The 20,578-nt window shown below is 55.2% G+C and overlaps 2 protein-coding genes across 2 annotated transcripts in view; both read right to left on the bottom strand.

The window, feature by feature from the left end:
• Positions 1-7: 7 nt before the first annotated feature.
• ZC3H10 (zinc finger CCCH-type containing 10) lies at positions 8-3,355 on the bottom strand. The gene has a single exon (XM_086870334.1). It carries the CDS (start codon positions 2,204-2,206, stop codon positions 1,037-1,039), a length of 1,170 nt encoding a protein of 389 aa, XP_086726460.1. The 5' UTR covers positions 2,207-3,355; the 3' UTR covers positions 8-1,036.
• A 1,116-nt stretch (positions 3,356-4,471) lies between these two features.
• Positions 4,472-20,578, bottom strand: part of PA2G4 (proliferation-associated 2G4) — a 33,086-nt gene continuing 16,979 nt past the window's right edge. Inside the window, exons 6-15 of the mRNA XM_086870331.1 lie at positions 19,176-19,239; positions 17,233-17,311; positions 14,756-14,834; positions 14,533-14,666; positions 12,721-12,815; positions 11,457-11,584; positions 10,042-10,095; positions 7,018-9,937; positions 4,848-4,870; positions 4,472-4,707 (exon numbers count right to left, since the gene is read on the bottom strand). Coding sequence (XP_086726457.1) covers positions 9,872-9,937; positions 10,042-10,095; positions 11,457-11,584; positions 12,721-12,815; positions 14,533-14,666; positions 14,756-14,834; positions 17,233-17,311; positions 19,176-19,239 — 699 coding nt within the window. The 3' untranslated portion in view covers positions 4,472-4,707; positions 4,848-4,870; positions 7,018-9,871. The remainder of the gene's footprint in view (positions 4,708-4,847; positions 4,871-7,017; positions 9,938-10,041; positions 10,096-11,456; positions 11,585-12,720; positions 12,816-14,532; positions 14,667-14,755; positions 14,835-17,232; positions 17,312-19,175; positions 19,240-20,578) is intronic.

Raw genomic sequence — 20,578 nt, 5'->3', positions numbered from 1 at the left:
CGCCAGCTGCGCGCCACGCCCACTGAGAGCGGGGCCAGCTGGCCACGCCCGCGCGCGGCGCTTATTGGAAGCCCGCCAACTCTTAGCCACGCCCCTTTGGGATCACGTGTGCTTGGCCACGCCCTTAGCGCGATGTGGGCGTGGCCACGGCGAGGGGCGCGGCCGGTGTCACGTGATCCCACAGCCGTGACACGCCCCGGGTGTCCCGGTTCCGGTGTTCCCGCCGTTCCCGTCCCGGTGTCCCCCCCGCTCCCCGGCCCTTCCCGGCGCCACCGGGACAGCCGGGCCCGTGCGGCTTTGGGTTTTTTTTCCTTTGTTTTGTTTTAATAGCTGAAAACATTACAGGGCACGGGCGGCCCCGGTGCCGCCCCCGGGACTCAGCCCCGCCGCTCAGTCCGTCCCCGGGGCTCCGGTGGGGGGAACACCCACGAGCCCCCAGCCCCGGTACCGGGAGGGGATCCCGCACCCAGCGTGTCCATCCTCATCCCGCGGGGCCGGGGGGATCCCCCCGCTGTGGGGGTCCCCGGGGCTCGGGGGGATCCCCCCGCTGTGGGGGTCCCCGGGGTTGGGGGGATCCCCCCGGTGTGGGGGTCCCGGGGTTGGGGGGGATCCCCCGCTGTGGGGGTCCCCAGAGTTGGGGGGATCCCCCGGTGTGGGGGTCCCGGGGCTCGGGGGGATCCCCCCGGTGTGGGGGTCCCGGGGCTCAGGGGGATCCCCCGGTGTGGGGATCCCGGGGCTGGGGGGATCCCCCCGGTGTGGGGGTCCCCGGGGTTGGGGGGGATCCCCCCGGTGTGGGGGTCCCGGGGCTCAGGGGGATCCCCCGGTGTGGGGGTCCCGGGGTTGGGGGGATCCCCCGGTGTGGGGGTCCCCGGGGTTGGGGGGATCCCCCGCTGTGGGGGTCCCGGGGCTCAGGGGGATCCCCCGGTGTGGGGGTCCCAGGGTTGGGGGGGATCCCCCGGTGTGGGGGTCCCGGGGCTCAGGGGGATCCCCCCGGTGTGGGGGTCCCGGGGCTCAGGGGGATCCCCCGCTGTGGGGGTCAGTGTGGCATGGCCGTTATCCTCATGCTCTGCGAGGCGATGGGGTAGGTGACCATGGGCGTGGTGGCGTGGCTCATGGTGATGCCGCCGAGCGGCTGCGCCATGGACACGGCCACCGGCGCCACCGACACGGCCACGGGCGCCATGGACACGGGCGGCGGCGCCATGCCCTGGGCGATGGTCTGCGCCAGCGCCGCCGACAGCGGCGCGATCTCGGGGTTCATGGGGGGCGCGGCGTTGGCCGGAGGGGCGGCCTGAGCGCCGGCCGGCGCCACCAAATCCTGCTGGGTGACGGCTCGGGGCTGCAGGGCCTGGCTGCTGAGCGTGGTGTGCGTCTGGGCGATGCTGTGGTTGTAGTTGGTGACCGTCCCCACCGTGGGCGCCAGAGTCTGCTCGCTGGCCGTGGCCGTGGAGCTCAGCGTCATCACCTTGGCCTGGTTGCGGAACTGCGCGTTCTGCTCCAGCAGCACCTCGTTGGTGGCCAGCAGGTTGTTCACCTGCTTCTTGAGGTCCTCCACGCGCTTCCGCAGCAGCACGTTCTCCTCCTCCAGCAGCCGGTACTCCACGGCCCGCGGGCTGGCGAAGCCGTACTCGTAGCTCTCGTAGAGCCCCTCCGCTCTCCGCCGCTTCAGCACCGGCTCGTCGGGGTCGTAGAGCCCGTCGTAGGGCTCGTACCGGCGCCCGCCGGGGCCCAGGCCCTGCTCCCGGCCCCGCGCCTCGTACTCGTAATCCCGCTGCAAATGCTGGAATTTACACTTGGCCCCGCGCTGGCAATCCCCCTTGAGGAAATCCCGGCAGATCGGCACCTCCTCCTTGCTGTTGGGCAAATCCGCCGGCGACAAGCCCAAACCGGCCGCCACTTTCTGCCGCAGGCGCGGCGGCAGCTCGCCCGTCTTCTTGTAGCAATCCTCGTCCTCCTTGGTGCCGTGGATGAAGCGGCAGTTGAGGCGCACGCACTCCTTGTTCTGGAAGTCGTGGCAGAAGATGAACTCGTTCTTGCGGACGCCCAGGTTGGTCACCTCGGAGATGTCGGGGTGCCGGAAGCGGCAGCGCTTCCCCCGTTTGCAGACGTTGCGCAGGAAATCGCGGCAGATGTCGTCGGTGCCGGCGCCGGGCTCGTCGGTGCCGGCGCCGTTGGCGTAGCCGTCGCGGCCGTCGCGGTCGGGCATGGCGGAGGGAGCGGGGAGGGAGGGAGGGGAGGGGAGGGGGCTGCGGGGAGAGGGAGGGAGTGAGGGAGGAAAAGGGGGGGAAACTCCCAGCACGGGGCAGCGAGAGAGGGGCGCTTTTGGGGAGGGGTCTCAGGGTATTTAGGGGGGGTTTCGGTGTTTTTGAGGGGGGTCTCAGGGTATTTAGGGGGGTTTTGGTGGTTTTGAGGGGGGGTCTCAGGGTATTTAGGGGGGTTTCAGTGCTTTCAGGGGGGATCTCAGGGTTTTAGGGGGGGTTTCAGTGGTTTTGGGGAGGGGTCTCAGGGTTTTAGGGGGGTTTTGGTGGCTTTTGGGGAGGGGTCTCAGGGTTTTAGGGGGGGTTTTGGTGGCTTTTGGGGAGGGGTCTCAGGGTATTTAGGGGGGTTTTGGTGGCTTTTGGGGAGGGGTCTCAGGGTTTTAGGGGGGGTTTTGGTGGTTTTTGGGGAGGGGTCTCAGGGTATTTAGGGGGGTTTTGGTGGCTTTTGGGGAGGGGTCTCAGGGTATTTAGGGGGGTTTTGGTGGTTTTGAGGGGGGGGTCTCAGGATTTTAGGGGGGGGTTTCGGTGGTTTTGAGGGGGGGTTTCAGTGTTTTTGGGGGGGTTTCGGTGGTTTTGGGGAAAGGTCTCAGGGTTTTAGGGGGGTTTTGGTGGCTTTTGGGGAGGGGTCTCAGGGTATTTAGGGGGGTTTTGGTGGTTTTGAGGGGGGGTCTCAGGGTTTTAGAGGGGTTTCAGCATTTTTGGGAGGGGTCTCAGGGTTTTAGAGGGGTTTCAGTGTTTTTGGGGAGGGGTCTCAGGGTTTTAGAGGGGTTTCAGTGTTTTTGAAGGGGGAACTCAGGGTTTTAGGGGGGGTTTCGGTGGTTTTTGGGGAGGGGTCTAAGTGTTTTGGGGGGGTTTCGGTGTTTTTGGGAAGGTCTGATTGCTTTTGGGGGGTCCTCAGAGTTTTTTGGGGGGGTTTCGGTTGTTTTTGGAGGGTTCCTGGGGGTTTTGGGGGGTCCTGGGAAGGGTTATGGGGGGATTTAGAGAGTCCTGGGGGGGTTTGGGGGGTCCTGGGAGGGGTTTAGGGGTTCCAGGAGGTTTTGGACGGTCCTGGGAGGGGTCCTGGGGGTCCTGGGGAGCTTTGGGGGGTCCTGGGGGGGAGTTTAGGGGGGATTTGGGGGTCCTGGGGGGATTTGGGGGGTCCTGGGAGGGGTCCCGGCCTGGGGGGCTCACCCGGTGCTGACGGGGAAGGTTCGGTCGCCAGCGGCACCGGGGGAGGGACCGGGAGGAGCCCCGGGACGGGGGGAGAGGGGGATTCACCCAGCCCGGGCACCGGGAGATACCGGGAGACACCGGGAGATACCGGGAGGCACCGGGAGACACCGGGAGCGGTGGGAGGGGGAGAAGCGGCCGCCCCCGGGACACCGGGCAGTGAGGGAGGGACCAGGGAGCCTCCGGTAGCGCCGGGGAGGAGAAAACACCGGGCCCGGGACACCGCGAACAACCCGGAGCGCCGCCGGTACCGAGGGTGGATGAGGGGGGAAACACCGGCCCCGGGGCACCGGAGCGACCCCGGCACGGGAGAACCCCCCGCCGCAACCCCCCGGTGCCCGAACCGCGGGGGGAACCCCGGCGCTTCCCCCGGGCGGCCCCGAGCCCCGCGGGGCTCCCCGGGACGGAGCCGCGCCGCCACCGAGCGGGGCCTGGCGGAGCGCGGCGCGCTCCCGGCCCCGCTCCCGCACTCACCGGCTCGCGGCCTCCCCGCGGGGCCTCCGGCGCCACCAACGCGCGGCCGGTGCCGGCGGCGGGCGGGACCCGCTCGGCGCCGCTTCCGGGGCGGCCCGGAAGGAACCGAGCGGCGCCGGGAGCGCGCGGCGCGCCGGAAATGCGTCACCGTGACGTCATCGGCGGGAGCCGCCGAGCTCCCCCGCGTGGAGGGGATCCCGGAACATCCCGGCCCCGGTTGGATCGGGCCGATCGCAGTCACGGCACCGTGAGCGGGGGTTCTTCACCTCGGTCCCGAGCTTGTCCCGTTACCGGCGGAATCCCCGCGTGGGACTTCCTGCCTGCCCCGGTACCGGGGGATTCTCCAGGCCCAGTCCCGCCCACCCGCCCCGTTACCGGGGGTTCTCCTGCCCCGTTACCGGGGGATTCCCGGTGCCGCTCCCCGGCCCCATTGAACAGAAACCCCCGGTTCTGACCGACTGCTGTTCCTGGAAGCCCCCCCGGTCCCGGAGCCCCCTCCCCGGTTACCGGAAGAGCCCAAACACCGTGTGTAAGCAACAACCAACGTTTATTCACGGCACGGCGGCCGCCACAAAGCAAAGAACCGGCACGGCGGGACCGCCCCGGGACGGTCCCAGGACACCGGGACATCACCGGGACCGCCCCGGGACATCACCGGGACCGCCCCGGGACATCACCGGGACAGCCTCGGGTGTCACCGGGCCGTGTCCCCGCTGCGGGCGGTTACTTGGACCTCTGCCTCATCTTCCTCCTCTTGCGCTTCAGCCTGGGGACAGAGCGGCGTCACCCCCGGGGCCGGCCCGGTCCCGGAGCACCGGGGATCCCCCGGGAGCTCCCCGGGGCTCCCCCAGCCCGGTGCCGGTGCGGCGGGGCCGGGCCGGGCCCCGCGGGGCTCTCCTCACGTACCTGCGCATTCGCTTCTTGCGCCACTGCGGGAGACCGAGAGAGGGAGAGTCAGCGGCACCGGAGCGGCCCCAGGGATCCCCCAGAGACCCCCCCAGGGATCCCAGAGATCCCCCCAGTGATCCCAGTACCCCTCCGGGATCCCCCCAGATCCCAGGGATTCCCCCAGAGACCCCCCCCAGGGATCCCAGAGATCCCCCAGGGATCCCCCAGTGACCCCCCCAGTGATCCCAGTGATTCCCCCAGTTATCCCAGTACCCCTCCGGGATCCCCCCCAGATCCCAGGGATCCCCCAGTGACCCCCCCAGTGATCCCAGTACCCTCCAGAGACCTCCCCCAGTGAACCCAGAGATCCCCCAGTGAACCCAGGGATTCTTCCAGGGACCCCCCCAGTACCCCCAGGGATCCCCCAGTGACCCCCCCCAGTAATCCTCCAGTAATCCTCCAGTGATCCCAGTACCCCCCAGGGATCCCAGTGTTCTCCCCCCGCCAAGATCCCAGGGATTTCCCAGTGACCCCCCAGTAATCCCCCACAGTGCCCCACCAAATCCCTTTGCTCCCCAGGGATCCCCCCAGTAATCCTCCAGTGATCCCAGTGCCCCCCCAGAGATCTCAGTGATCCCCCAGATCCCAGTACCCCCCAGTGATCCCAGTACCCCCCCAGGGATCCCCTCCAGTGATCCCAGTACCCCCCAGTGATCCCCCAGATCCCAGTGCCCCCCAGGGATCCTCCCAGTGCCCCCCCAGTACTCCCTCAATGATCCCAGTGCTCCCAGTTTCCACAAGTGCTCCCAATGCCCACCAATACTCCCAGTTCCCACCAGCACTCCCAGTTCCCACCAGCCCTGTACTGGTTTATCCCAGTGCCCCCAGGTCTGGCTCTCCCAGTGCCCCCAGTCCCAGACTGGTTTATCCCAGTACCCCCAGTCCCAGACTGGTTTATCCCAGTGCTCCCAGTCCCAGACTGGTTTATCCCAGTGCCCCCAGTCCCACAGGTCTGGCTCTCCCAGTGCCCCCAGTCCCAGACTGGTTTTTATCCCAGTGCCCCCAGTCCCAGACTGGTTTATCCCAGTGCCCCCAGTCTCAGACTGGTTTTTATCCCAGTGCCCCCAGTCCCAGACTGGTTTAACCCAGTGCCCCCAGTCCCAGACTGGTTTATCCCAGTGCCCCCAGTCCCACACTGGTTTATCCCAGTGCCCCCAGTCCTGCAGTGATTTCTCTCTCCCAGTCCCGTACTGGTTTGTCTCCCCTGCTTCCACAACCCCCAGTGCTCCCAGTTCCACACTGGTTTATCCTTTCCAGTCCCCCCAGTATCTGCTTGGGCACTCCCAGTGCCACACTGGTTTATGTCAGACACCCCAGTGCCACACTGGCTTGTCTCTCCCAGTGCTCCCAGTCCCCCCCAGTAACCCCAAATCCTCCCCAGTCCCATACGGACTTGGCTCTCCCAGTGCTCCCAGTCCCGGACTGGTTTATCCCAGTGTCCCCAGTCCCAGACTGGTTTATCCCAGTGCTCCCAGTCCCAGACTGGTTTATCCCAGTGCTCCCAGTCCCAGACTGGTTTATCCCAGTACCCCCAGTCCCACACTGGTTTATCCCAGTACCCCCAGTCCCACACTGGTTTTTACCCCAGTACCCCCAGTCCCAGACTGGTTTTTATCCCAGTGCTCCCAGTCCCAGACTGGTTTTTACCCCAGTGCCCCCAGTCCCTGACTGGTTTTTATCCCAGTGCTCCCAGTCCCAGACTGGTTTTTTATCCCAGTGCTCCCAGTCCCAGACTGGTTTATCCCAGTGCCCCCAGTCCCAGACTGGTTTATCCCAGTGTCCCCAATTCCAGACTGGTTTTTATCCCAGTGCTCCCAGTCCCAGACTGGTTTCGCTCCCCCGGTGCCTCCAGTACCCCCCAGTCCCACACCGCCTTCTCTCTCCCAGTCCTCCCAGTTTCCCCGCCACACTCCTCCCAGCCAAGCCACCCTCCGGGACCCCCCAGCCCTCACACCGGGACCCTCCCGTTCCCTGGGCCAGGCCCCGCTCCCGTTCCCCGGTTCCCCTCACCGGACCCGCCCCGGGAATTGTCCAGGCCGCAGTTCCCCCCCCCCGCCACCGCCACCATCCAGGCCCGCCCGTTCCCGAGGCGCCATCGGCCGCCCCCACACCGCCCCCCGCCGCTCACCTTGGCCCTCATGGCGGTTCGGCGGAGCCCCGCTCAGTCCCGGCGGGCGGGGGGCGGCGGATGGAGGCGGATGGCGGCGGATGGAGGCGGCGGCCGGTGAAGGCACCAAGATGGCGGCAGCCGAGAGGGGCTCGCGCCGACCGGTGGGGCCTATTTATAGGCAAGTGCTCAGGCCACGCCCACAGCTGGAACCACGGGAAATGTAGTTCCTTCCCTGCTGGAGCATCATGGGAGTTGTAGTCCGGCCGCCGGCCGCCATTTTGCGCCGCCGCGAGGTTTGGTCCCTCCCCATCTCCAATTTATTTGGAATAAAATCATCAAATACATTTTTTTCTGTGAGTATCCGCTTATCCAAGGCTTTAACGGGATTGTTGTTGCATCCCAAAGCTCTTCCAGGGGCTTTCTTTTAAAGTAAAAATATAAAATATTTTTATATTGTAGCATAAAGAACGCAAAATAGAAAATGAAATAAAGCTCCGGTTAGTCTCAGCAGTTTTTAAATCCTTGCTGTGGATTGGGAGAGCTTTTGGCTCTCATTTCCAGGCGCAATACTGCTTTAAAAGCATAAAATTATAATTTTTTCCATTAAAAACAGGGGGTTTTCCCCTCAGAATGAATTTTTACTCCTGCAAAATACGGTTTTCTTACCTTTAAAATTTATTTTCCCTCAAAATGAGGGGTTTTTTTCCTTTATATTGAGGGGTTTTCGTCTCAAACTATGTTTTATCCTCTAAATGAAGAGATTTCCCCTCAAAATTTAGGTTTTTTCCCCTCAAAATGAGGCAATTTTCCCTTAAGTGAGGGGTTTTCCCTTCAAAGTGGACTTTTTTCCCCTTAAAAATGAGATTTTTCTCTCTAATTGATCATTTTTTCCCTTCAAAGCAACTTTTTCTCCTCAAAAATGAGCTTTTTCCCCTCAGAATTGCGCATTTTCCCTCAAAATAAGCATTTTCCCCTCAGAAATTACAATTTTCTCCTCAGAATTGAGCATTTTCTCTCAGAAATGAGCATTTTCCCCTCAGAAATGAGCATTTTTCCCTCAGAAATTATAATTTTCTCCTCAGAAGTTAGCATCTTCCCCTCAGAAATGAGCATTTTTCCCTCAGAAATTATAATTTTCTCCTCAGAAGTTAGCATCTTCCCCTCAGAAATTACCATTTTCCCCTCAGAAATGAGCATTTTCTCTCAGAAATGAGCATTTTTTCCCTCAGAAATTATAATTTTCTCCTCAGAATTGAGCATTTTCCCTCAGAAATGAGCATTTTCCCCTCAGAAATGAGCATTTTTTCCCTCAGAATTGAGCATTTTCCCCTCAGAAATGACCATTTTCCCCTCAGAAATGAGCATTTTCCCTCAGAAATGAGCATTTTTCCCTCAGAAATTATAATTTTCTCCTCAGAAATTACCATTTTCCCCTCAAAAATCCCATTTCCAACACCAACCCACCCACCCCCCCCCCAACAGGCCCAGGCCGCTTCCACCCAACAATCCCAAAAAAACCCAAGAAATACATAACAAAAAAAACCCCCGGGAATAAAATCCAATATCGCATCATTTATTCTCTTTTATTTGACTTTGGTAACATTTGCACGTGTGGAGTTTTGTTTTTTTGGGGTGGAAAACTCAAGATCTCGACGAGGAAGCACCGCGGCCTGCGGAGAACGCCCGGGAATGTTGGGTAAGGCGGGAATCAGAATTCCCAAAAAATTGAGGAGTAAAGAGGGGAAAAAACGGAACCAGGGGTATCGGCAAAGAAAAAAAAAACCTCAAACATTCAACTGACGGCGTTTAATCGGCTTTTTTTTCTCGTTTTTATGTGGTTTTTTTGTAAAAAATTGACTATAAAAGAGCGATACCCCTGGGTTCGGGCCTATCCCGGATCCGACGGCTCCGGCAGCGCTTCCCTCACCTCTCCCCTGAGGAATTCTGGTGGGAATTTTTTCCCCCAAAATTAGCAAAGAATCCAGAGGGAAAAAGTGAAAAAAAATATAAAATAAAATTATTATCCTCCGGTTCACGGGAATAAAGGTGGAATGTGTTCCCGGGGATATTGGGAAGGATAAAAAATACCCAAACCCGGGATTTTAGGGAATTCAGCTCCACGAGGCCGGAATGTCGGCGGCTTCCCGAAGGTTTGGATCATTTTAAAAACGAGTTTGTGTTAAAAAATAGCGATTTTTTTTATTTTTATTTTTATTTTTTTTTTTTATTTGAAATCCCTTAAATCAAGGCAGAGGCAGAAAAGGCTCCTGGTGGAGGGGAGAAATTAAAATTTGGTTTTTTTTCCCAATTCTAAAAGTACAATCCCAGTGGGAAAAGATAAAAATCTCGGATTTATCTCGCGCTTTTTTTTGGGTGGAATCACCTGGTTTTTTAGGGTTTTTTTGTGAAAATTTCTAAAGGGAAAAGTTAAAAAATAAAAATAAAAAGGCAGCAGCAGGAGGAGGAAGAAGGAATCAGCAGCTCCCTCCGCTCCCTCTCCCTGGATTTTATGGATTCACCTCTCCAAACACGAGGAATTCAAGGATTTAATAGCGATTTCCACTCCTAATTTTTATTATTATTATTTTTTTTTTTGCTGCTCTTTTGGGGATGTTTTTTATTATTATTATTATTATTATTATTATTTTTTTGCTTTTAAAAATCTGAAGTGACCGAGAGATTCCTCCCTCCTTGGCAAAATCAACGGGAGCTGTTGGGATTCTGTGGGAATTCCAGACTGGAATTTATGTCCGGACCAACGCCAGATTATTTCGTTTCCGGATGGAATTTTGTTTTTTTGTGGGGATTTTTTTTGTTTGTTTGTTTTTTTGGGGGGAAAAAAGGAGCGATTTGAGAACTCCAAAGCGATTTCTCAGTCTCCGGCCTCGTTCTCCTCCGCCGTCTCCCCCGTGGTGGCGTTTTCCGCGTTTTTGGAAGCCTGTGGGGACAAATCCAGGGATTTTTTGGGGTTCTTCAAGTGGAGAAACTCCGGAATTCCAAATCTGGGAATTCACAATGTAAAAAAAACCTGGTGGATTTTACCTTCTTTTTCTTCTTTTTCTGGGTCTTGCGGCTGGCGGAGCTTTGTAGAAGGGCCTGGAAGGGAGGGGAGGGTGAGGAGGAGGGAAATGATCCCATTTTTTTTGGGATAACGGGAATTTGGGTCATTTTTGGGGAGGATTTGGTTCCTTTTCCTTCACCTCCCCACTCCAGGAGAGCGAGGATGGGTGATGCTGAGGAAGTGCTGCTTTATTTATATATATTATTAATTATTTCAGTTATTAATATTTTAAAATATTAATATATTAATTATTATTATATAATTATATAATTATATAATATATAATTATAATATATCATAATAATATATTATAATTAATATATATATTTTAAAATATTAATATTTTAATTAGAATATTTTGATTAAAATTTGAATTTATGTCAGTTGTCAATATTTATGTCAATTGTTAATATTTCAATTATCCCTATTCTAATTATTTATAGCTCCATTATTAATTCAATTGTTGATATTTAAATTAATATTAAATTGTTACTAATTATTAATTATTAAATTAATTATTAAATAATTAATTGTTACTAATTGTTAATTAATATTAAATTGTGTAGTATTTTATTTACAATTAAGATTTTATATGTATTGTTGTCTATTAATTAATCTATAATTAATATATAATTATGTATTTTATTAGATATTATATATAATTATATTATATATAATATATAATAATATTATTTATTAATAATATATAAATAACATTAATTATATTACTAAATTAATTATAATTATTTAATTTAATTAATCAATATTTATCTAATTAATCTATATTTATATTAATACATTCATATAAACAGATATAGACTATTAAACTATATAATTAATACAGACTATTAATACAGACTAATTAATATAGACTATTAAACTATATTTAGCTTTATATCTTTATATATTTATATGAATAAACTTGTGATTTTTTATAGATTTCTATATTTAAAATGTATTTTATTTATTCATATCTTTCTTTATACTTTACATTTTTATATATCCAGTATAAATATAAGATATATATATTTCTAAATAGATTGTTTAATATATATAAATATGTTATATATATATTATTTATATATATAAAAAAATTCTTATTTAGCAATTAATCTATAAAAAAATTCTTATTTAGCAATTAATCTATAAAAAAATTATTACTTAGCAATTAATCTATTACTACTAATAATTATTAAAACTAATAACTATTACAAAAGTATTTTCTATTTTATTTTACAAGTAAATATAACTACAAATAAATAATATAACCAATAAAAATACAAAATAGATCAACTTTTCCTATAAATATTTGATATACCAAATTAATTTGACGTTCCCACAGGTAGCTAATTTTCGTATTAGCATTATTAATGATTAATATTAACGATGAACCAACCTTGAGCTCCCCGTCCTGCACCTCCAGGTCGGATTTGTAGAGCTCGGGCTCGAAGGGGCCGCTCGTGATCCTCATGGGGCCGTTGGGCATCAGCAGCACCGTGAACTTGAACTGGGCCACGAACTCGCCTGTGGGGACACAGGGGTTAACCCTGAGCTATGGCCCTGCCAGGACCTGTGAGCACCTGGGGACACAGGGGTTAACCCTGAGCTATGGCCCTGCCAGGACCTGTGAGCACCTGGGGACACAGGGGTTAACCCTGAGCTCCAGCCCTGCCAGGACCCGGGGTTAACCCTGAGCTCCAGCCCTGCCAGGACCTGGGGTTAACCCTGAGCTATGACCCTGCCAGGACCTGGGGGAGAAACCCTGAGCTACAGGCCTGCCAGGACCTGGGGTTAACCCTGAGCTCCGGCCCTGCCAGGACCTGGGGTTAACCCTGAGCTACGGCCCTGCCAGGACCTGGGGTTAACCCTGAGCTACGGCCCTGCCAGGACCTGGGGTTAACCCTAAGCTATGGCCCTGCCAGGACCTGGGGTTAACCCTGAGCTATGGCCCTGCCAGGACCTGTGAGCACCTGGGGACACAGGGGTTAACCCTGAGCTATGGCCCTGCCAGGACCTGGGGTTAACCCTGAGCTATGGCCCTGCCAGGACCTGGGGTTAACCCTGAGCTATGGCCCTGCCAGGACCTGGGGTTAACCCTGAGCTCCAGCCCTGCCAGGACCTGCAGGGACAACAGGTTAACCCTGCCAGGACCTGCAATCCCTGCTCTGAGCAGCTCCAAACTCACCTGGACCCATCCTCACCTGTCCCTCACCTGCCCACAGGTGTCCCCAGGTGTCCCCTGCCCCCCCAGGTGTCCCCAGGTGTGTCCCCAGGTGTGTCCCCTGCCCCCCCAAGTGTCCCCAGGTGTCCCCCAGGTGTCCCCAGTGTCCCCCCAGGTGTCCCCAGGTATCCCAGGTGTGTCCCCAGGTGTCCCCAGGTGTGTCCCCAAGTGTCCCCAGGTGTCCCCCCAAGTGTCCCCAGGTGTCCCCAGGTATTCCAGGTGTGTCCCCAAGTGTCCCCAGGTGTCCCCCAGGTGTCCCCAGTGTCCCCCCAGGTGTCCCCAGGTGTCCCCAGGTGTCCCCCAGGTGTCCCCAGGTGTCCCCCAGGTGTCCCCAGTGTCCCCCCAGGTGTCCCCAGGTGTCCCCAGTGTCCCCCCAGGTGTCCCCCAGGTGTCCCCAGTGTCCCCCAGGTGTCCCCAGGTGTCCCCAGCCCAGGCTCACCTTCCTTCTCGTAGAGGACGTTGAATGGCTGCAGCAGCTCGTGCTTGGCGCACTCCACCACGCCCATGCGCGCCTTCTTCTCATCCTCCAGCGCCCTGCGGGGACAGCGCGGCCCCGTCACACCTGGGCCAACCTGGGTGCACCTGGGTGAACCTGGGTGAACCTGGGATCACACCTGGGATCACACCTGGGATCACACCTGGGATCACCTGGGATCACACCTGGGTGAACCTGAGATCACCTGGGATCACACCTGGGATCACCTGGGATCACCTGGGATCACACCTGGGATCACACCTGGGATCACACCTGGGATCACCTGGGATCACACCTGGGATCACACCTGGGATCACACCTGGGATCACACCTGGGATCACACCTGGGATCACACCTGGGATCACATCTGGGCCAACCTGAGATCACCTGGGATCACACCTGGGATCACACCTGGGATCACACCTGGGATCACACCTGGGATCACATCTGGGCCAACCTGAGATCACCTGGGATCACCTGAGATCACCTGGGATCACCTGAGATCACCTGGGATCACACCTGGGATCACCTGAGATCACCTGGGATCACATCTGGGCCAACCTGAGATCACCTGGGATCACACCTGGGATCACACCTGGGATCACACCTGGGATCACCTGGGATCACACCTGGGTGAACCTGAGATCACCTGGGATCACACCTGGGATCACCTGGGATCACACCTGGGATCACACCTGGGATCACCTGGGATCACATCTGGGCCAACCTGAGATCACCTGGGATCACACCTGGGATCACACCTGGGATCACACCTGGGTGAACCTGAGATCACCTGGGATCACCTGAGTGCACCTGGGATCACCCCTGGGATCACATCTCAAACACCTGCCCAGGAACAGCCCAAACCCTTGGAATTCCAGCTCATTCCAGGTATCCCAGGTGGAATCCCAGCCCTCTCCAGGTATCCCAGATGGAATCCCAGCCCTCTCCAGGTACCCCAGCCCATCCCAGATGGAATTCCAGCCCATTCCAGGTATCCCAGGTGGAATCCCAGCCCTCTCCAGGTATCCCAGATGGAATCCCAGCCCTCTCCAGGTACCCCAGCCCATCCCAGATGGAATTCCAGCCCATTCCAGGTATCCCAGGTGGAATCCCAGCCCTCTCCAGGTACCCCAGCCCATCCCAGGTGGAATTCCAGCCCATCCCAGGTATCCCAGTTGGAATTCCAGCCCATTCCAGGTATCCCAGGTGGAATTCCAGCCCTCTCCAGGTATCCCAGATGGAATCCCAGCCCGTTCCAGGTATCCCAGCCCATCCCAGGTGGAATTCCAGCCCATCCCAGGTATCCCAGGTGGAATTCCAGCCCACTCCAGGTATCCCAGATGGAATTCCAGCCCATCCCAGGTATCCCAGGTGGAATCCCAGCCCATTCCAGGTATCCCAGGTGGAATCCCAGCCCATTCCAGGTGGAATTCCAGCCATGTCCAGGTATCCCAGATGGAATCCCAGCTCATCCCAGGTATCCCAGGTGGAATCCCAGCCCCATCCAGGTATCCCAGCCCCATCCCAGTTGGAATTCCCGGGATTACCGGAGGGTGAAGGGCATGGTGTCGAAGCGCCGCTCCACCTCGCTGAACAAAACCTCAAATCCCTGGAATCCCAGCCCTCTCCAGGTATCCCAGGTGGAATCCCAGCCCTCTCCAGGTATCCCAGCCCATCCCAGGTGGAATTCCAGCCATGTCCAGGTATCCCAGGTGGAATCCCAGCCCACTCCAGGTATCCCAGCCCCATCCCAGGTGGAATTCCCGGGATTACCGGAGGGTGAAGGGCATGGTGTCGAAGCGCCGCTCCACCTCGCTGAAGAAGGCGCGCGAGGTTTTCATCTTCAGCCCGTACTGCTTGGAGGGGTCCCGCTTGTAAATCGTGGTTCTCTGCCCCGCGTCCTTCGCCTGCAAAACATTCCCGGGGAATCCTCGGAATTCTGGAGCCACCCAGGCCGGGAATTCCCGGGATTTCTCGGGGGTGGAAGGCGGCTGACCTTTCCCTCGCCGCTGCTGACGAGGACGTCGACGGCGTAGACTTCGTGCACCTCGAATTCGGCTTTTTCGTGGTCCTTCCTGGGGGGAAAGGGGTCGGGAAGCAGGAAAATCTGGGAATTCTGAAGTTTCCAGGAAGTCCAAAGCATTCCTGGGAATTCAGAAGCTTCCAGGAAAGCCAAAACCTTCCAGGAGATTCAAAGCGTTCCTGGGAACCCAAAATGTTCCTGGGAACCCAAAACGTTCCTGGGAACCCAAAATGTTCCTGGAACCCAAAACGTTCCTGGAACCCAAAACATTCCTGGGAACCCAAAATGTTCCTGGGAACCCAAAACGTTCCTGGAACCCAAAACATTCCTGGGAACCCAAAATGTTCCTGGAACCCAAAATGTTCCTGGAACCCAAAATGTTCCTGGGAACCCAAAATGTTCCTGGAACCCAAAATGTTCCTGGAACCCAAAATGTTCCTGGAACCCAAAATGTTCCCGGGAACCCGAAACGTTCCTGGGAACCCAAAACGTTCCTGGAACCCAAAACGTTCCTGGAACCCCAAACGTTCCTGGGAACCCAAAATGTTCCCGGGAACCCAAAATGCTCCTGGGAACCCAAAACATTCCTGGAACCCCAAACATTCCTGGGAACCCAAAACGTTCCTGGAACCCCAAACATTCCTGGAACCCCAAACGTTCCTGGGAACCCAAAACGTTCCTGGAAACCCAAAACGTTCCTGGAACCCCAAACATTCCTGGAACCCAAAACATTCCTGGAACCCAAAACGTTCCTGGAACCCCAAACGTTCCTGGAACCCAAAACGTTCCTGGAAATCCCTCCTTCCCAAGAGCCCCATTTTCCTCCTGATCCCATTTTCCCTGATTCCATTTTCCCCCATCCCATCTGATCCCATTCCCAATTCCATTCCCGTTCCCAATCCCATTCCCTGTTCCCAATCCCATTCCCGTTCCCAATCCCATTCCCTGTTCCCAATCCCATTCCCTGTTCCCAATCCCATTCCCTGTTCCCAATCCCATTCCCTGTTCCCAATCCCATTCCCTGTTCCCAATCCCATTCCCCATTCCCAATCCCATTCCCTGTTCCCAATCCCATTCCCTGTTCCCAATCCCATTCCCTGTTCCCAATCCCATTCCCGATTTCCCGTTCCCATTCCCGATTTCCCATTCCCGTTCCCGTTCCCATTCCCGTTCCCATTCCCAGTTCCCAATCCCATTCCCAATCCCCAATCCCATTCCCTGTTCCCAATCCCATTCCCAGTTCCCAATCCCATTCCCATTCCCCAATCCCATTCCTGATCCCGTTCCCATTCCCATTTCCCTGATCCCATTCTTGATCCCATTCCCAATGCCATTCCCAGTTCCCAATCCCATTCCCGATTTCCCGTTCCTGTTCCCCATTCCCGTTCCCATTCCCAGTTCCCAATCCCAATCCCGATTTCCCATTCCCGATTTCCCGTTCCCGATTTCCCATTCCCAGTTCCCATTCCCGATTTCCCATTCCCGATTTCCCGTTCCCGTTTCCATTCCCATTCCCGATTTCCCGTTCCTGTTCCCCATTCCCGTTCCCATTTCCTGTTCCCAATCCCATTCCCAATCCCCAATCCCATTCCCTGTTCCCAATCCCATTCCCATTCCCCAATCCCATTCCTGATCCCGTTCCCATTCCCATTTCCCTGATCCCATTCTTGATCCCATTCCCAATCCCATTCCCATTCCCAGTTCCCAATCCCATTCCCGATTTCCCGTTCCCGATTTCCCGTTCCCATTCCCGATTTCCCATTCCCGATTTCCCGTTCCTGTTCCCCATTCCCGTTCCCATTCCCAGTTCCCAATCCCAATCCCATTCCCGATTTCCCATTCCCGATTTCCCGTTCCCATTCCCGATTTCCCGATCCCGTTCCCATTCCCGATTTCCCATTCCCGATTTCCCATTCCCGATTTCCCATTCCCGATTTCCCGTTCCCGATCCCGTTCCCATTCCCGATTTCCCATTCCCGATTTCCCATTCCCGATTTCCCGTTCCCGATTTCCCGATCCCGTTCCCATTCCCGATTTCCCATTCCCGTTCCCGATTTCCCGTTCCCGATTTCCCATTCCCATTCCCGATTTCCCATTCCCGATTTCCCATTCCCGATTTCCCATTCCCGATTTCCCATTCCCGTTCCCGATTTCCCGTTCCCGATTTCCCATTCCCATTCCCGATTTCCCATTCCCGATTTCCCATTCCCGATTTCCCATTCCCATTCCCGATTTCCCATTCCCGATTTCCCATTCCCGATTTCCCATTCCCGATTTCCCATTCCCGTTCCCGATTTCCCGTTCCCGATTTCCCATTCCCATTCCCGATTTCCCATTCCCGTTCCCATTCCCGATTTCCCATTCCCGATTTCCCGTTCCCGATTTCCCATTCCCGATTTCCCATTCCCGATTTCCCGATTTCCCGATCCCGATTTCCCGCTCCCGCTCACTTCTGCTGGTCCGAGGGGTTTTGGATGATGGTTTTCTCCCCGTCGATCACGTGCTGCTTCAGCTGGTGCGACAGCATCCCTGCGGAACGCGCTTACTGGGACGGACTGGGGGGAACTGGGACGGACTGGGGGGGACTGGGGGGGACTGGGATGGACTGGGGGGGACTGGGGGGGACTGGGATGGGATTGGGATGGGACTGGGATGGACTGGGGGGGACTGGGGGGGACTGGGATGGACTGGGAGGGACTGGGGGGGACTGGGGGGGACTGGGGGGGACTGGGATGGACTGGGACGGACTGGGGGAAACTGGGGGGGACTGGGGGGGACTGGGATGGACTGGGAGGGGACTGGGGGGGACTGGGGGGGACTGGGATGGACTGGGATGGATTGGGATGGGATTGGGATGGGATTGGGAGGGACTGGGAGGGACTGGTCAGTACTGGCCCGTACTGGTGTGTACCCGACATTGCCGACATTCCTGACATTCCCAACATTCCCAACATCCCCGACATCCCCGACATTCCCGACATCCCCAACATCCCCGACATTCCCGGCATTCCCGACGTTCCCGACATTCCCGGCATTCCCGGCATTCCCGACATTCCCAACGTTCCCGGCATTCCCAGCCCACTCCGGGGCCGCGGGAATTCCCGGAATTCCCGGGAATTGGGCACTGATGGAGCTCAGGGCAGCCGGGAGAACCCAGGGGGGAAGGACCGGGATGAGCTCCAGGATCCCGATCCAGCAATCCTGCTGGGATCCCCTTATCCCGGGATTCCCTTTTCCTGGGATCCCCTTTTCCCGGGAATCCCCTTTTCCTGGGATCCCCTTTTCCTGGGAATTCCCTTATCCCGGGATCCCCTTTTCCTGGGATCCCCTTTTCCTGGGAATTCCCTTATCCCGGGATCCCCTTTTCCCAGGATTCCCTTTTCCCAGGATTCCCTTTTCCTGGGATCCCCTTATCCCGGGAATTCCCTTTTCCTGGGATCCCCTTTTCCTGGGATTCCCTTTTCCTGGGATCCCCTTATCCCGGGAATTCCCTTTTCCTGGGATCCCCTCTTCCCGGGATCTCCTTTTCCCGGGAATTCCCTTTTCCTGGATCCCCTTTTCCCTTGGACCCCTTTTTCCTGTGATCTCCTTTTTCTGGAATTTGTTTTTCCTGGAATTCCCTTTTTTCCCTGCAATTCCCTTTTTTCATGGAACCCTTTTTTCCCAGGAATTCCCTTTTCCCGCAATTCCCTTTTTTCCCACAATTCCCTTTTCCCAGGAATTCCCTTTTTTCCCGGGAATTCCCTTTTATCCCAGCAATTCCCTTTTCCCAGGAATTCCCTTTTCCCTTTAATTCCCTTTTCCCTGGAATTCCCTTTTATCCCAGGAATTCTCTTTTTTTCCCGGGAATTCCCTTTTCCCACAATTCCCTTTCTCCCCACAATTCCCTTTCCCCAACAATTCCCTTTTTTCCCGGGAATTTCCTTTTATCCCAGCAATTCCCTTTTCCCAGGAATTCCCTTTCCCCAGCAATTCCCTTTTTTCCTGGGAATTCCCTTTTCCCTACAATTCCCTTTTCCCACAATTCCCTTTCTCCTGGAATTCCCTTTTTCCCGGGAATCCCCTTTTTTCCCGGGAATCCCCTTTTTTCCCGGGAATTCCTTTTTTTCCCACAATTCCCTTTTTTCCCACAATTCCCTTTTTTCCCAGGAATTCCCTTTCTCCTGGAATTCCCTTTTTCCCGGGAATTCCCTTTTATCCCAGCAATTCCCTTTTATCCCATGAATTCCCTTTTCCTGGGAATTCTCTTTTCCCACAATTCCCTTTTAACCCTGGAATTCCCTTTTTTCCCACAATTCCCTTTTCCCACAATTCCCTTTCTCCTGGAATTCCCTTTTTCCCGGGAATCCCCTTTTTTCCCACAATTCCCTTTTTTCCCAGGATTCCCCCTCACCTTCAATGGGCGTGCAGTGGAACGCGTGGGCGATTTTATTCCAGGCCTCCGTCACTTGCGTGTTCTGGGACAACACCAAAAACCCGGAAAAACCATGGGAAAACCCGGAAAAACCATGGGAAAACCCGGAAAAACCCAGAAAAACCACGGGAAAACCCGGAAAAACCACGGGAAAACCACGGGAAAACCTGGAAAAACCCGGGAAAACCATGGGAAAACCCGGAAAACCCGGAAAACCCATGGGAAAACCCGGGAAAACCACGGGAAAACCCGGGAAAACCCGGAAAACCCATGGGAAAACCCGGGAAAACCACGGGAAAACCCCGGAAAAACCCGGAAAAACCATGGGAAAACCATGGGAAAACCACGGGAAAACCCGGAAAAACCACGGGAAAACCACGGGAAAACCCCGGAAAAACCACGGGAAAACCCGGAAAAACCATGGGAAAACCACGGGAAAACCACGGGAAAACCACGGGAAAACCCGGGAAAACCCGGGAAAACCACGGGAAAACCCGGAAAAACCACGGGAAAACCCGGGAAAACCCGGAAAAACCACGGGAAAACCACGGGAAAACCCGGGAAAACCCGGGAAACCATGGGAAAACCCGGGAAAACCACGGGAAAACCCGGAAAAACCATGGGAAAACCCGGAAAACCCATGGGAAAACCACGGGAAAACCCGGGAAAACCACGGGAAAACCCGGGAAAACCCGGAAAAACCATGGGAAAACCACGGGAAAACCATGGGAAAACCCGGAAAAACCACGGGAAAACCCGGAAAAACCACGGGAAAACCATGGGAAAACCCGGGAAAACCCGGGAAAACCACGGGAAAACCCGGAAAAACCACGGGAAAACCCGGGAAAACCATGGGAAAACCCGGAAAAACCACGGGAAAACCCGGGAAAACCCGGAAAAACCACGGGAAAACCACGGGAAAACCATGGGAAAACCACGGGAAAACCCGGAAAAACCATGGGAAAACCCGGAAAAACCATGGGAAAACCATGGGAAAACCACGGGAAAACCTAGGAAAAACCACGGGAAAACCCGGGAAAACCATGGGAAAACCCGGGAAAACCACGGGAAACCCACGGAAAAACCCGGGAAAACCACGGGAAAACCCGGGAAAACCCGGGAAAACCACGGGAAAACCCGGGAAAACCACGGGAAAACCCGGGAAAACCCGGGAAAACCACGGGAAAACCCGGAAAAACCACGGGAAAACCCGGGAAAACCACGGGAAAACCCGGGAAAACCACGGGAAAACCAAAATCATTTCACGGATAAAAAAAATTCCCGCCCGGATCTTTCCCAAATTCCCGTTTCCCGGGAAAAATTCCCGCGGATTTTCCCACCCTGCGGCTGCTCCCACCAAAAAAAAATAACGGGATAAAAAA

This window comes from Cyanistes caeruleus, chromosome 32, assembly GCF_971803275.1.
Source record: "Cyanistes caeruleus chromosome 32, bCyaCae1.hap1.1, whole genome shotgun sequence".
Taxonomy (NCBI): domain Eukaryota; kingdom Metazoa; phylum Chordata; class Aves; order Passeriformes; family Paridae; genus Cyanistes; species Cyanistes caeruleus.
Note: the sequence above shows the minus strand (reverse complement) of the source record. Positions and strands in the feature narration are given on the sequence as shown.

Bases quoted from the DNA above. Each gene is read 5' to 3' on its own strand.
- ZC3H10 (XM_086870334.1), bottom strand. From the start codon at position 2,206: ATGCCCGACCGCGACGGCCGCGACGGCTACGCCAACGGCGCCGGCACC.